This window comes from Zosterops lateralis, assembly GCF_965231275.1.
Source record: "Zosterops lateralis genome assembly, chromosome: 9".
Classification (NCBI taxonomy): Eukaryota; Metazoa; Chordata; class Aves; order Passeriformes; family Zosteropidae; genus Zosterops; species Zosterops lateralis.
The window spans coordinates 17,184,335-17,201,099 of NC_139769.1; the positions used below are offsets into that span (position 1 = coordinate 17,184,335).

Consider the following 16,765-nt stretch of genomic DNA (forward strand, 5'->3'; position numbering starts at 1 on the left):
AGAAGAAATTCCTTGCATCTCTACAATGAGATAACATTCAAGTACATTTATATCAGAGCCAGTACCAGACCCACAGAGATAACTACTGGGTTAACCTGAAACTACCTGAGTACTGTTGACATCCAGCTGAAATGGTATAGATTGTCAAAACAGGCCTTTGACTGTCTTTATCACCACACAAACTTACTGTGATAGTGACAATTCTGCATTGCTTTTAGGTCCTGTTTATTTGAGGGACATTTGGCTGCATTAATGAAAAAGCATGAAAATGCTGCAAGTCTGCTCCACTGTAATGTCACTCATTAAGGACCAAATGCACCCAACTGCAGTGGAAATTCTGGGTTTACTGATGGCATCCACTAGACACAGGCCAAAAAGAAAAAGCTACAGGTTCTAGCAATGGATGGGAATTTGAACAATATTCCTTTAAAAGAGGTATCATAATACAAGGCAGAGCTATATAAATAAAGATAAACCATGGACTATATCAAAGGAAAATTACAATTAAGTTTTATTTGGGTTTAATTATCAACGTCAGATAATAACGAGTATAATAAATAATTCTACTCACATGTTGTGTATTTATATATTAAAGAGAGTATTAGTCACTTTGAATTATTAAAATGTTATCATAGGTATGTTTTTTAAGTTAGAATTAATAAACAATGACATGACTGAGCCACAATTCAAAATACTCATATCCATGTTGCACATGAACATTGCAATTCTAATGACTTAGTTCTGGCCCACTGGCATCAAACACAGCACTTGGTTTAAATAGTGCAGCATGAAAATGTTTCATTAAAATGTGCATGCACATGTTCAGTTTTTGTAAACAGCATTATAGCAATGAAAGACGAATACACTCCTGAGTGAAGAATATTCCTGTAATGGTACACTATCTCACAAATTCCTACACTGAAGTAAAAGGGCCTTTTAAAAAACCCACTAATAAGTAAACATGGACTCCCCTTCACCATTAGGTTCAGATAATTTCAATGTGAGTGTAAGCATTAGAACACATACCTTAGCACACATGGCAAACTGCTCACCACAGGAAAATCAGACTCTCTCTGTCAATTTTCCTTTAAAGTAAACTAATGAAAAGTGCAGTGTCATTGCAAGAAGATTCAAGAAGTGATATATTTGCTGACTGCCAAGTTGGTATTGTCTTCTGCTCTAACACAACTGTGCAGTCAGGTCATAGAGCAGAACATATAATGATTTGTTGTAAAAATTAAAGAAACTAATTGTTAGAAGTTGTTACCATAGCATTCAGAGTGTGCTTTAGCAAAGTAATTGAAAGATCAAACAGGAACAGCATTTGGTGCTATGACTCAATAGACAAATTCTATTCACAGACTGCACTAACAACATCCTTTGAATCTCTTTATTATTCAAAAGAATTATGTTTTAATTCCAACCAGGCAGACCTTCCTGACATTTTCTTCTCAAGCATTCTGTTCGTACCCTTATTGGTTGTGCACCAAAGTGTTCTTTATAAGACAAAGTTATATTCATAAGACATGTTATCAATAGGATTTAGTCTCTCAAGAAAATAATGTTTAGTAACTGCTCTTGAAAAAGAAGAAATAAAACAGAACTTCAGTGTGTATCACCACATTCTTTTCATGGCAACACCCCAGGCTGCCAGCATTCTCTAAAAGTATGTAAATAAAAGAAGGAAATTATGTTTAAAAGCCAGTTCATGTAAGCAGGTACATATCACAGATCAGTGGCAGAGGAGTACTAAATTTACTTAGGTACTTTCTTCCTTTAAAATGAATGGGGTATAGAGAAGAAAGTCTTCTTTTTAGGTGAGAAGAAAGCTTGATCTCATAAAGCAAAAGAAAACCACTCTACATGCACAACCTTACCTAATTAGAACTCTTCTTCACTATCAAGACTTGAAAATCAAAAAATTGTAGTGATGGACACAGCCAGGCTGTAACTCCTAATTCAGAACTTATAATTTGGATATCTTTTCTCAGCCTTTAACTCCATCAGCCAAACAACCAAACATTCTCTCATTTCTATGTCTTTAATGGATCTACTGCATTACACTGAATTTTCCTTTTGTTAGCTGGTAATTTTTTTCCAATTTTATAGAACTCAATACCAAAACAAAACAAAGACATTTACAAAATTATTTTTTGTAAGCAATGAAATATCAGTGATGATAACAGGTCCCCAAAAGAAAGGCTAGCTTTAAGAATATAAATCTTTCTCAAGAGTTATGCTTATGTTAACCATAAAGTCAGGCAGGAAAAATAAATACAGATAATTTGTCATTAGCTCAGTATACATTGGGTTCCACTAAGTTTTCATGAAGAAGGCTTACACATAGTATGAGATTTGAGGCAGCTGGAACACCACTCCCCTTTTTCTCAGCCCTCCATCCATATTGCATTGAATACAAATCAAAACCAAATTTGAACAGTTATGACTTCTTCTTTAAAATTGCTCTGTTACAACAGTGCAAAGCAATTTAGTAATGTAAAAAAAAATCCTCCATGGAAATAGTACACACAATGTTATATCTTTTAAACATCCAGAGGAAAGACACAGTCATTAAAAATTATTTAGGTCTTCCATCAAGACCTAAATAGAATATTAGGGAGAAAATCTAACTTAGTTACAGTAATCAGCTGTACCTATGACTGGGCCTTTAGAGGCCTAGAGGAATATGTAATAATCCCTATGCAACTACCATAAGTAAACTACGGTTTTACAACGTACCTGGCATGGAGTTGGCTGCTCTTTCCATTTTCTGGAGGGTACTCTTCTATAACATCCTGTACAAAAGGCAGCTGCTGCCGTCCTCTGGTGTAAGGCAACGTTCCCATGTGGCTAAACATATCACAAGACCTAGGGGGAACTGTCCCCCTCTTCTTCCTGGGGAGAGTGCCATGGATAGAGATGCCTTGGAAGGAGTTTGAGTGATGCTCAACTGGTGAAGGTTTTGTGGTCAAAAGGTCCATGGAAGAAGCTAAGGAGAACTGGTGGTTCACTGGGCTGTTTCTAGGAAGACTTGAAAATTTTCCTGCAGCTATCATTTTTGGTTCTGAAAAGACAAAATCAAGATTTGTTACTGTATATCAATCATCAAAGCTCTTACTTAAAGGAAGCTAAGTAGCATGACTAACAAAGGTATCTGAAACTGAACTTTTGCTTTGCTTTGAGGCAGGCAGATACCTCAAGACCACACGCTGCTCCCAATGCACATCAAGCACATGTATATAACTTTAAGTGTGTTAAAAGTCACAACCAAAAACAACCAGTCTGGACAAACATACAAGAGCAGGCCCTGAACAATTTTCCATTTTTATCCATAAAGTTCCTCTTTTTTTCTTTTTCACATCCTTTGTAGTCTCAGACATCAACTTTCAATCACTGACAACAAGTAAAGTTTTAAAAACATTTTGTCAAAAAATAAAGGACACTACACCTTGGTTTGGAAGAATGATGTTTTTAAACCCAATAGTTGGCACAATGTGAGGAAAAACCTGTTGCTGAGGAGTCATGCTCAAGTAATAAATCTAACAGATAACTGGTCACATATTTCTAACAGGCTGTAAACTAAACGGCTCTACTCAAGAGATAAGGGCAGGAGCAGATTACTGGAATTCTCTTCTTCAGCATGCCCAGCCTGCTGGCTCAAATCGCTGTTGACACAGACATTTGCATGGCTGTCAGTCTCTGGTACAATCAACTGCAGTCTGCCATACAGTACAGGTTTTTCTGTTAGTGTGAGCAGAAGTGAGACAAACACTTCAGGCTCATTAACAAATTACAGTTCTGCTCCTTAAAAAATGCTGCCCTGTGCTCAGTTTATAGAGTTGTACTGCAGAAGACAGGCTGCCTTATCCTATGCAGTTGTATTAGCCTGCAAAAGCCACTGTATGGAACATACCACCAGACCTAAAGGGCAACCAGTCCTGTATTATATAACCCAGGTGTCAGCAAGGTGCTTCCCATAGAAACTGGAACAGCCACAGATGCTGCAGAGATTGATATGAACTCAGAAAGCAGAAGTGTTTTTAGAAATAACAGTTATGGACAGGGGGAATCTGTTCTGACCCCGGTCAAGTTCCATGATGAAAAATAAGATGAGCACCCTGAAGGCCCATAGCAGCCAAAAGTCAGCTGCTTACAGCTGCACCAGAATTCTTCCTGTTTTGAGGAATGCACAGGTGTTGCAAGGAAAGCAGAGGTGCCTCTATAGTCCTCCTGCTCCCTTCTCCAACCTTAGCATCACAGCTACCATCAAAATGTTTCTGCACTGAAGCTACTGTTGATTCTACTCAGAGGTTATGATAACAGGCTTACTTTTACAGTAATGCTAAAGTTGATCTCAAAAGTATGTAAGAATTCTGCTTTTTCCTGTCAGCTGCACTGCAGAGATTCACGAGTTGGATAAGGTTTTCAGACTTCAACAAAAAAATCCCTTCCCAATTCTCCTGTATTGGAAGTCCTACAATAAATACTCAGTAATTTATTTTTTTTTTTACTCTTAAATTTGCCAAGCCTCTGCCAGAGCACAGGTACTATGCACTACAGTAGAAAAGTCTCTGGAAATAGCACTTCTGCCTAGGGAGAATCTGTTTGATTCTGGTCACATCTCTTGATGAAAAGAGTAGAAAAGATCTGGGGTGTTAGCAAAGAACTGACATTTTTTTTGTCATGTGGGTCCAAATAAAATACAAAATCCTAAAGAAACTCAAACCCATTCTCACAAAAATTCTGCCTTCAATTATCCCATTGATGTGATCTGTAATACTAAATCATCTCTCCACTTATGATGTGGTTGAAGGACACAGTTTCTGCTAGTCTTGGAAAGTGTTAAAAATATCACACACAATTATTTTCACAATAATTGCTGTAAAGTCAGTTTTGCATTACAACTGTTCCAAGCAAAAGAACTGGTCCACAGATAGGAAGATCTAGAATGCAAATGCTTACTACAAACCTGCAACCTCCTCTGGCTAAAGCAAACTGACTAAGCTTGTTTCTTGTAAATTCAGCTTTGTTATTAGAACAAAATATATAAATTACCTCCAACAATTTGGGGAACAAAAGGCTTCTTATAATTCATGCCATCATTTGAAACTCAACTTTGTGTATTCCCTGTAGAAAAGCAAGAAGCACTGTTTATGGAGTCTGAAAAACTGGAAGCTAGCTGGTTCATACTGTACAAATCCTGTTGTTCTCCTTTCAGGGCCTGCTGAGAGTCTGTACTTAATTATTGTACTTTCTTATTGCTTTATATAAAAACCACCCCCAAACCTCTGAATTCCAGCTGTTTTAGTTCAGGTTATCCAGTGAGAGAGTTTTCCTCAGCCTTTCCTGCAAGGCTCCCCCTGCTATGCTGAAATGGAACACAGACATTACCTCCAAGCAGGTATCAACCCCAAGCAGTTACAAATGTAACATAGAAAGCTTTGGTTTAATAGCTGATGAGTCCTCAATAGGCTTACTGTGATGTGAAATTGTCAATCACTTCATGTTTGAGGATCCACAAAGAAAGCTGAGAATTCACTCTCCTAACCCAATCACAAGGTAATTCTTACAGCAACCCAGCAGGTTTTCAATCCAACAGTCTGAGAGTTTGCAACAAATTAACTCCCTGATGTACAGCATTTTCCATTTCACCTCTACTTCTAAGAAGCCCTTAAGAATCAAAACCAAACTCCCAGAGTTGACCTAATCATCACTTCTTTTAAGTAGTACTCACATGACTTACAAATTCAATACCTAATCTCATACCTGAGAACTGTTTTTAAGAACCAAGGTAGAGCTCCACACTTAGTATAAAAACACCTACCTTCAAGAACTTGCAATACACTTAGCCACAATGTGTGCGCAGCTTTGATATTTCTAACAATCCTCCCTGTGAAACCTCTTTAAAAAACCCTCAAAAAATCCTAAACAAACAAAAAACCCCACAAAACAAAACCCAAACAAATAAAAAGCCCAACCCAAACAAAACTGAGAACAATAGATCTGTTAGCTTCCACCACACAATTACCTGCTTGCCTTGTGCTGCTGTACTATGTACTCTTCATAAATGTTAACAGAGAACTACAACAGTCAGCTCAGTAAGGAAAGTCCTGCCAAACTATCCATTCAATTTTCTTGCATTGAATGTAAACACTGGAAAGTGGGAGCCTCTTCAGTTAAAGATACTGGAATGTCTCAAATACCTCAGTATATGATTCAAAGAATGTTTGATTTTCTACATGTAAAAACCCTGAAAATTTTACTCCCTAAGAGATAGTGTGCTTTGAGCATTGGCCATCATGCAATCAACAACAGAAACGATAGAAATTGTAACAGAACAATGGCTCAAAAGGAACTGAAATTTAATTGTACATGTTCCTATTTGTCAAAATGCAGCAACTAACAAAACAGAACACTTTGGTAGTCTTGCAAATTTCTCCTGACTAGGTGCAAACAAGATTCTTCTGGCTCAGCTTGTCCTTGTGAAACCTTTCTGATAGTCACACAGTCTGAGGAAGTGTTCTGATGGTTCATTCAAAACGAAACAGGTATAGGATTAAGTGCCCCTTCCATACCACAGCATAACACAACCAATGGCAGTGGCTTCTACTTTCTTGTTTCAATATATTGGAGGAAGAGAAGCGAGAGAAAGGGAAGTCTTCAGTTCAGCCTCAGAGATGCATGAATGGCACAGCAAAGAGTCCAAGGTTGCATATGCTCATGGAAACTTCATAAAAGGAAACAGAAAAAAAAAATTCAAGAATTCCAACTCAAACTCTCAAGATATTTCAAAACTCAGAATTCTACCTAAATCTGTTTTGGACATTAAAAGACAGACACATTTCTCTCACAGCCTTATTGACCTGGCATTTGGGTGATTCTCAGCTCAGAATCCCTGGAGTTTATACCTGGTGTTACAGTACCACCAATCTTTACCATTACATATGCTGTGAAGCTAAGAGGGCTTGAACATGCTTTAAGATATTCAGCTGAGGGTTCTCAGGTATTTAAAAGACAGAGTCATCTTTTGTGAAAACTCTACTTACTTCTGCCACATCAAATCTCTCCACAAATTTCTCCCACCAATCTCCCCTCCCTCCCTTGCAATCAGCAACAATAAATTTCAACAAGTGGAAGATCCATTACTCTCCTCTCCCTGCGAAGTTACTTGGCATATTTGCATGCACTATGCAGATGTGCACAGAAAAAAAAAAAAAAAAAGAAAGTGAACATCCTTAATGGTAAAGAAAGTCAAGGTCAGAACATAAAGGCAGATGAATTTCCCCAGATTTTTTCGTGTGTAATAAGACAATAAGGGAAAAAGAAAAAGCATGACTTAAAAGCCTCTAAAGTTATCATAGAAATAAATACAATCTAAACTGTAGTCATTATAAATTCAATGTAGGTTTCAGGTTGTGTCCCTAGAAGCAGTGTAGTATTCTTCCTTATTGTAATAAAAAAGAAAGGATTTCTACTCCCCCAAATGGCTTAGAAGCAGCTTTCTGCAACCTCTATTTCTGCTTTTGTTATGAAAAACTGATGCAGCAGCTTCTATAGCAAACACGTCACAGGACTTTGAGAATATTAAGGTTCAATAACCTATGTCTCTGCTATGATACAGAGACATAGATTGAGAAAGCATATGCACTAGTTCAAAGGCTTTAAGCTACTATCAGAAAAAAACATGAGTCTGTCAAACATCAAACATCCCCACAAGATTAGTCAGGTCAGTGCTTCCAAAGGGTCTTGAAGTGCTGTCACAATGTTCATTCTCTCCTTCTCTCTCTTTATATAAGCCACACAATTTCCACCCTTCCCCCACACATCCTTGTGGTGTAATTGGTCAGCCTATTTAAAATTTTATTTTTAACTATTATTCTCACACAACAGAAAACACATGGGCCAGGATAAATTATCTTTAAATGTTCTTTGGTTTTTTTTCAAGAGAAACAGATAAGCCTCATACTTCTCTTTGTGAATTTGCACATGTAGAATGCCTTCATATCTATAAAAAATGCCAAGAAAAAGTGATCATTGAAGATGATTCAATAATAAGTACAGCTTTCTTCATTTGGCCATGACATTATCTCTGAAATGTAAGTGCCCAGTCAGTTAGCTCAGTAATCCTGAACAATTTAAAGCCTTGACTTGAAATAAACCTCCTCTCCCCATTTTGCTGGCAGAAACAGAAAACTTTACCAAGGTTACAGTCAAATCTAAGTGTTTTTAAGCCAGTGCTTCAAAAACACAACCTTTTGTTCCTACTCTGGTAAAGGAAGCAATTTATTTTCACTGGTCCTCTGTTCCCAAAAAAAAAAAAAAAAAAAAAAAAAAAAAAAAAAAAGAACAACCCACTTTAACTGAAAAACCTTTTCAGCACTATTATTTTGAACTAACACCGCCTTTCAGAAATCTCAAATTCGGACAGAATGAAGTGCTTTTGCGTTCTCTCCTCTTCAAAAGACAAAGATTTAAAAAAGGACAGAGGGTCTTTTCTCTCCGGTCGGAGAAGTATCTCGCTATCTCGAGTACACACCAGTGTTTTATACTTAAACAGATTTCCGTGGGATCAATTCCCACAATCCGTAAGCACTGGGATACAAGGTCTCGGTCCGTCACTGCCACAGCCAAGGCACTTTTAGCAGCCCTGGGGCCAGCCCGGGCAGGGGCAGAGCTCGCCCTGCTCCCGCCCCTGCCCCGACAGCGCTGCGGGGACACAGGACACCCGCACACCCCCCACAAACCCAACTCAGCCTTCTGTGCCCGAGAGCCCGACGCCGTCCCCGCAGTTACCGGCTCTGATCGCTGCCGCCTCTCCCCAGGCTCTGTGCCGAGCGTGTCCCGGCGCGGCGAGCTCCCGGCGGCGAGGCCCGCCCGGCCCCTCCCTCGGGCCGCCGGGAGGGGTGGCCGGAGGCCGGACCCAACAACAGCGGTGCGGAGCGCTGCCAGAAAGCGAGCCGGGACGTTCCCGGGGAGCCCGAGGTCCGGCCGTGCCGCGGTAGCACCGGCGGGTAGCCAGCGCCAGCCCGCCCAAAGGAGCGCAGCTGGCGATCGCCGAAGGGTGACTCAACCAGAGCCTCCTACGGGCGCCTTATGGCCCGGCCCCGGCTCCGCGGCTCTCCCGCCACACCGGCCCCTCGGGGCCGCCCTCACCTGGGCCGGGAGGCAGCTCCGGCAGCCCCGGGCCCGCGTTACGGCTCCGGCACCACCCCCGGGCTGCTCGGGGTGAGTCCCACCGAGCCCCGCAGGCCCTGACCTCCCCACGCCCTTTCCCAGAGATTTGGCAACTTGGCCTCTGTAATGTCGCGTCTCGAATTAGCGCTACAGGAAAAATGAAGTTTGCTAAACCCACCCTGCTCACGGGCCATTCAGAGCCTGTAACGCACTTTACACACACAATTGACTTGTGCTGGTAGACGCCCCTCGCGTCCCGCCAAGTCCTGTGAAGTTATTTGTGCAACACGTTGGTGGGATAAAAGGCATTTTCTTCAACAAAGGGTCAAATAGCTGTACAGAATCAGGAGCTACTAACAGAACAGATGGTCACTTATCCTCCCTTTGTAAAGGATACCTTCAAAACAATGAGATAATTATTGTCAGAAACTTCATTTTCAACTGATTACCTCAAGCACCTTCAGCTGTACCATTGACTCAGACACAGGGCTGTTGCTTTAATAGAAATCACGGCACACTCCGTTGACTTTTAAAGCACTATCTCGATCAGTTTAACTCGGTATTTGTCTCTTTCCCATTGGCTCAGTCTTTCAGGCTACCTGGCCAACATTTCTCTGGTTTTACCACAGTTATTCCAGTTTTTTCAATTTCAATTGCATCAGAATTAATAAGATTTCATTTTCCAAGCCTATTCACTGTTATCCTAGTTGCATTAGCTTCCCAGAGGCAAATGCTTTTCTGCCTAACCAAATATTTAATTGATTTTGACATTAAATATTTGATCCCTGCTAGTCGCATGGTGATTCTCTTTTGGGAGATCCTCTTCATGCACTATTTTCATTTCACTCTAATGTTCAGTCCTTGCACTCCCTTTCTCCATTTTTACCAGGACTAGCTTTAATAGATTGCTTCTGATGTATCTACTTCAGAGCCTGACTACGTAATGTTGCTGAGTTGTGGTCCTAAGATATCTAAATTATAAATGCAATTAAGGATCAGATTTTTTATGTGCCAGGACCTCTGCATATTATCAAGCCAATAAAAAAAGGATTTTTGGTGTTCTTATACTAAGCAAGTTAAGCATCCAGTAGTGACAAGCATCAGGATTAAAATTCCACATAATGTCTTACCACAGTGACATCGCAGGGTACTGGGTAGAATTAAGACATTTACCTCTCTATAGTTTGGCATTTTATGCATTGTCCATAAATCTGAATTTTGCAATCTCAGCTATCTGAAATATCTCACAGCAACTGATTTTTTTTTTTTTTTAATGAAGCAATTCAAACCAGAAAAAACACTGGACCTTCATTTGAAGTGTAGCTAGAGTTTAAGAAACATTTAGCTGATCAAGACAAGATTCTTTAACCATCACATAAATTGCTGAAGTAGGTATGTGGAGATGAAAATTCTTGGGAAAGTTTAGGAATTTTCATAGATATGAGTAGAAGCTTTGCATAAGGAAGCTCAAAAAAGATGAAGTTTATTGTAAAATAAGAGAAAGGAAAATAAAGGCAGAGAGTAGTGCTCCAATATTCAGTCAAGGATGGAGACAGAAGATTAGAAAATTCAGTTTATCAAGTACACTAAGGTAAAGGAAGCTCAGAGTAGCATTTCTAACTGGTGTTCCCCTTCCCATAGCAACATCAGTTCCTTAAGGCAGGCATGAGCAGGAGGGAAGCATTATCAGTGTTGGTGTTACCACACACCTTTTACAACAACTTCCAAAACAGAAAAGTTGAGGTGAATATGAAAGAAAACAGCCTTCAAAACGATCTATTCACTGGTGCTGAAATATAAGTCACTACTTGTGGCATGCTGACAGACTTCTAAATTTTTCTCTCCACAAATTACAAAAAATTATAGCATCTTACTGACACTGAGCAAAGCCTTTAAGTTAAGATCTAAATTCAAACCAATTTCACATAAAACAAAGCTTAAATGCACACCAAAACCTCACTCTGTTCTTTTGTCAATTGTTTTTCCCCAAATGCTTTGTCATTTGAGTTACTTGACTGGTTGATGGCACCCTGCATTTGTCTTGCTGGTTGTGAAAAGTATTGAGGATGGAGAGGTACCAGAAACATTTCAGGCACAGTGACAGATTCCAGAACTTCACCACATGAGTAACAATCTGTAGAGATTTCCCATAGAATATTCCACTCATAATCTTTCTTCAAAATATACTTGAGAGAGAGAGGGAGGGAAGGAGCAGAGGGAGAGGGAAGGAACCAAAGAACACCAGTCTGTGATCTCACGTTGGACACCAAAATGCCTCACCAATAGGTCCAGTGGAAGAAAAATGGCATTAGGGTGCGAATACAGAAAGAGGAGTTGAGATACCTGGTTTCCACATTCCGTTCTAGTATTCTGAGCCACCTACTTCCTGTATGACATACACTAACATTTTTGTAACATACATCACAGCAGCAGTTATTTTTCACAAGGAGGACCATTGTACTCTATCAGCTTATCAAGTGGAAGATGTTGCAGAAGTGCAAACTATTGTTTTCCTCATTGCATAAAGGAAAATGTCTCGCTTCTCTTCCTCTATCTAAATCACAGTTCAAGTAAAAGACATTTCAAACCATGCCAAAACCTCTGATCTGTTAGCACATAAGATGGTCTCTACTGGCTGATTCTAATCACTCAGGAAATTTTTAGGCACTGTAGTTACATAGGAAGTAGTGTCATACTTGTCATTTTTTAATGACTAAGAACCAGAAAAGGGGCTGTAACTTACTTAGTAGTATGACTACGTGCTAAGTAATGGAATTGTAGCTGGGCAGCCCTGCCTAAACTGTGATTATTCTTACTTGCATGAGTCATTACATTATTTTCCTAAAGTTTTATTTTGTCTTCAGGTGAAATTGAAAATTGGTCTTTGTCTTCATGTTTGACAGTTTACACAACCCATCCTTGCCCATAATTGATGCAAAGCTGTCAAAGAGAATTTGCCTACAGGATGCAAGAAGGAAAAATTCACATGACTGCCAACAGTAGCTCCACTGGTTGTGAGTTACTCCAGATTACACTAGAATAGATTCCTCATTGCTAAGCTTTTGTTGGTTTCATACTTTCTATCTACTTTGGAAATGAGTTCACTGAGCTGTGGGGATGAAGTCTGGAAACATCAATGTCCTGAAGTGCTTTCTAATGTCCCCCCTGGCTGCCAATGGAAACAGGCAAGTCTAGTCAGCACCTATCCAGACCTCTATAATAAAACTACCAACATCATCTCTTGCTATTTGATCTGTCTTAGGTCTGGAGACATAAGGTCCTTCAGAAACTCCCGAAGAATTACCTATTATGACTTGGTGTTCAGAAACCTTGCAATCCCCAGCCTCAAAAAAGCTTGCAAGCAGACACGTCCTATAGCTATCATTCTGCAAATAGTGTTGTAATACAGCAAGAGAGTTTGAAGTCCGTCATTGTCAGATATAAGAAAACTTGTCATCTTGAACAAAAAATAATTAGTAATTTTAAAAATTATTTAAAATAAATCACAGTGGCAATAATATGTTGTGTCTCTTTCCCCCTCTTTCAATTTGGTATTGAAAATCATGTGAATCAATGTGCTGGCATTGATTAGACAGACCTATTTCAAAAGTTCAAAATAAAATGGCACTAAATCCAGTTTTCTTTTATTGACTAGTTTTGGTAAATGATACCTTAAACTGGAAAGAAGCTGGACAAGGTTTTATGGGTCCCCTTTTACCAGAGGGTCTGTTTTCCTCTCTTTGCTTTTAGTAGTGGTAGAATTGTTAACTGGGGATCTAAGACTTCTTGCAAGTTTCTGTTTCTCCATGTTTCTGTAAAAAGTCTCAAATACAGGGGGAATTACCAGCCTCTCTTTCCCTGTGACAGATGTTTTTCATTTCAAACATAACTGATGTAGAGGCAAGGATAAACAGAGGGCCAGAAAGCACCAGTAAGCAAATTTGTAACTTTCAGTAGATGAAATGGTACTGTCAGAGGTGTTTGTTAACAACTCAGTAACAGCATTTACATTGTTGACTTTCTCAGACAAAGAAAGCAAAAACTTCCAAATCCTTGTGTCTCAGTGAGAGCAAAACAGACCACACAGGTAGCAATGCCACCTCTATCATGCAGATTAAAGTGTTCAAAGCAGTTTCCCTCTGTTGGCAAAGCTATGAGCATACTTTAGCATGAGGTTGGAATCTGACAGGTTGACACTACATACCACTGCCCCAAAGCACTCTGGCTACATTTGTAATGTTTCAAAGAGCAAAAGCACCAGAATCTGTGGAAGGACTTTATCTGAGAGTGACAAAGGCAAGATATTTGTGGTTGACAATGCCCAACCAGTCATGGCTCTATGCTAACTATATCAGTAATCTAATAAAATCACAGAAGAGAGTGCCTCAGTTATTTTACGCCTTTTTTGAAGATGGAATTCTCTATTTATATTATCCCAAGAACAATTCAGGCTCTGTAGTGCTTGCCCAGGTTACTTCTTAATACCACACAAGTTAGGTCTTCCATATAATGACAAGAAATCCCTTTACAGCAGCATAACAAGAAATACAACATAGGTAGAAACAGTTATCTAAGGATTTAAATGAAAAAATCTAAAAGCAGAATGTTATAGAATATTAATTGCATTCAATCTAATTCAGGTTTTGTGTATTATTTTATGTTTACCAACAATTAATTATGTCAATGCATGTATTTCATTTAAATGCAGTAAGGCTGGCCTTCTTTGTATGATAAGAGAAAATCAAAATTGATCTAAACCTATGTCCTATTAAAAGTCTCTGTATAAGAAAACCTGTACAAGACAAAAAGGAAATTTCCTTTGTACTTTTTGCCTCTCAGAGAAAAGCACTTCAAGATGTTAATGAAATCATATGAGGCCATAAAATGCTAGTATTTGGAATTCATCTTATTAAAAGAAGTTACTGTAAAAACAAAGTTCTAGGTTTGAGAACACCTCCTTAAAAATACTTAGCTCTTAGCTTTCTTTATTTCTTTCCATTCATAACTCAACTAATGAAATATAGAAACATACATCATGAATACCTGCAAATGTATACAAATATTTTAACACTCAAATGATTCTAAATTTTCAAATATAGTGCTGTATTTAAATTCATGTCTCTAAAGAGAAAAAAGAAATATCCTCCATGTCTGGCAATACCCAAGGCCTTTTTTTCATTGTATCAAAATAGACATTTTCATTTATGTGTTTCCATTTCCCTCTCAATAGGTACCATTTCTACTGGACTGAAAGAATTGGTCACATCATGGTGGGTTTCCTCAACACATTTGAAGCATGATTTACTTGTTTACAATAGATCATAAGAAATCAATAGAATCACACACTCCTACAGACTGTAGCACACTATGGTAAATGAGATTAAATACAACAAACATAAAACAATATGATTAAATAACACTCTAGTCCAATCCCACATAGCATAGATCCTGCTTTAGTTGTATTAGAGGATCCTGAGAAAACCACAGTTCCTTCCAGAGCACTACAAGTACCCTACCCTACCACTACCCTACTACAAGTACTGGGCTGTGGCTTTCAGGATGTGTCTTGAACTGCTGATTGTTGCAATGCCTCATGCTCAGGGAAGGAAGACCTTTTGAGTAATGCAGGAGTCAGATTACACCTGATTGGTCACCAGTTTTTGTCATACCACAAGAAACTTTTTACAGAAGAGGATATGTAATTTCCTGTTTTTTCTAAGATGCCACACAAGTATTTCCAAAAGGTGCTAGATAGCCACTGAGAACACTCCTGGAAGCATAGCCCATATTTTTTGCTTTTCTTAGAAGTGCTAGTACCCAATTTTTGGATGCATCTTGATTCCACATTGTGACAAGCCCAGGCATTTTGCAGGCCTCACCCCTAGAATTTCCCTGGAACAGGAAACAAAAAGTACATCCCAAGGGAGTCATAGCACACGATGAGTACATGAATGGAAACTGGTGTAGATGGCAGGATATCAAGATCTGGAATATGCTACAGTGCACATCAAAAGGTAAGTCAAGATATAGGCAAAAAAACTGTGGAATGAATATTTATGTCTCTTCCCATTCCTACCTTCTTGAAACATTTTGTTTTGTTAAATGCTTAGAGGCTGAGAAAGTATTCTAGGAAAGTATCACTATGGACTGCTGTGTTCTTTCATGTTTTCACTCAACATCTACTTCGCCTCCAGATAATCCTGGAAGAACTATTAGTTAGACTCTACATGGCCACAAGGTCCTCTGTGCATGGGATATGGAAGGAAGTATGTTTAGAACTACTAACCATTTTGCCCTTAGGAAGAAAATCTTCAGAAATTGGAAACACTTTTCCACTTGTATATTTTGATTTGCAAAGAAATGAAAGGTAGTGATAAATCCTAAGCAATCATTGGAGATCATCAATATTTGGAGAAAAAACCAACTGCTTTCTTGAAATTTATAAGGCTGTACACAAAAGAAGAGATTAGATATTCCAGAACAACCACAGTTTTAGCTTTTAGGTCTAAATTAATTCCACTAGCTGTCAGTGTTTGCTAAGAGATCTGTCAGGAAGTCAGCCATCCTGGTATATCTCTACAATCCACAAAAAATATAAACACCTAAAAAGGTAGCGAACTGAATTATCTGCTGAATTCATCTATCTCTCCAATAGTAGAGGGAGCTGAGAGTGACTTGCCTCCCACTTAACACCTTCAGCTTTGGTTTCAGTTTGACAGCAGGGCTGTTTCAGCCACCAGGACTCAGCTCTGCTGTGTCTTCCACAGCTATTCAGGCTCTTGGAAGCGTTTGTGCAGCTGAACAGTGAATTGGCTTGGGGACTTGATGTGGATAGAGAGGGGAGGAAAGAAAGGTTGTTTTTCAGCTGGACATATTTCCCAATGGGTTCACCATGCAGCTGCAGGACAGCTTTACAGATAACTAAAGGAATGATAGAGAGATGGGGAAAAGCAGCTAAGGGAAGAAGAAAAGGACCCAGAGTGCTTAGGGTGACATTTTGGAAACTCAGCTTCGATTAAGGTCAAGAGTCAACAGTACAGCAGCCTTTAAGTTTTCTGATACAGATCAAAAATATCAGAGCCCCATTATTCAAATCACTGATCCACTATTAAATTTCTTCTGCTGGGCTGAAGTGGAGTAACAATTTTGAATATTTATTTTCCTACTGATTAGCTAATGTCATTCAAAAATCGGTTGTCCTACTCACTTCCCTATCACTGGCTGCCATAAAGATGGTTAAAAGCATCAAGCCAGTGAACTTCGTATTGTGTACTCTGCCTAATTCAACAGATATGTGACCATTTGCACATGTTTCATTCAGCTCTAATGTGTTGCTGGGCATTATGTCAAAGCACAGATCTTGGTTATAATGACTGTGCAAACACAGCCCAAGTAGCTAGTGCTAGACAGGATGAATCCAAATCTAATCCAAATGTACAGAGACATGTCCTGTTCAAAGTAGTTTCAGAATCAAGGTAATATTTTAGAAAACAGAAAATGTTTTCACAAATACTCCCAAAACTTAATGTCACTTTTAACCCTGTGCAAATGCTTACTTATTAATGTGACTTATCACTTAAAGCACTCTCTC

General features: G+C 39.0%; 1 protein-coding gene across 5 annotated transcripts in view; it reads right to left on the reverse strand.

Moving 5' to 3' along the window:
- BCAR3 (BCAR3 adaptor protein, NSP family member) overlaps nt 1–16,765 on the reverse strand; it is an 89,266-nt gene that overhangs the window by 43,417 nt on the left and 29,084 nt on the right. For 3 of the 5 annotated variants that reach the window (XM_083867787.1, XM_083867790.1, XM_083867786.1), the window contains one exon: nt 2,740–3,064. In XM_083867787.1, coding sequence (XP_083723913.1) covers nt 2,740–3,064 — 325 coding nt within the window. Of the gene's footprint in view, nt 1–2,739; nt 3,065–5,055; nt 5,128–8,793; nt 8,909–16,765 lie in introns of those variants that run through there. The other 2 variants (XM_083867789.1, XM_083867788.1) reach the window with 2 other exon arrangements.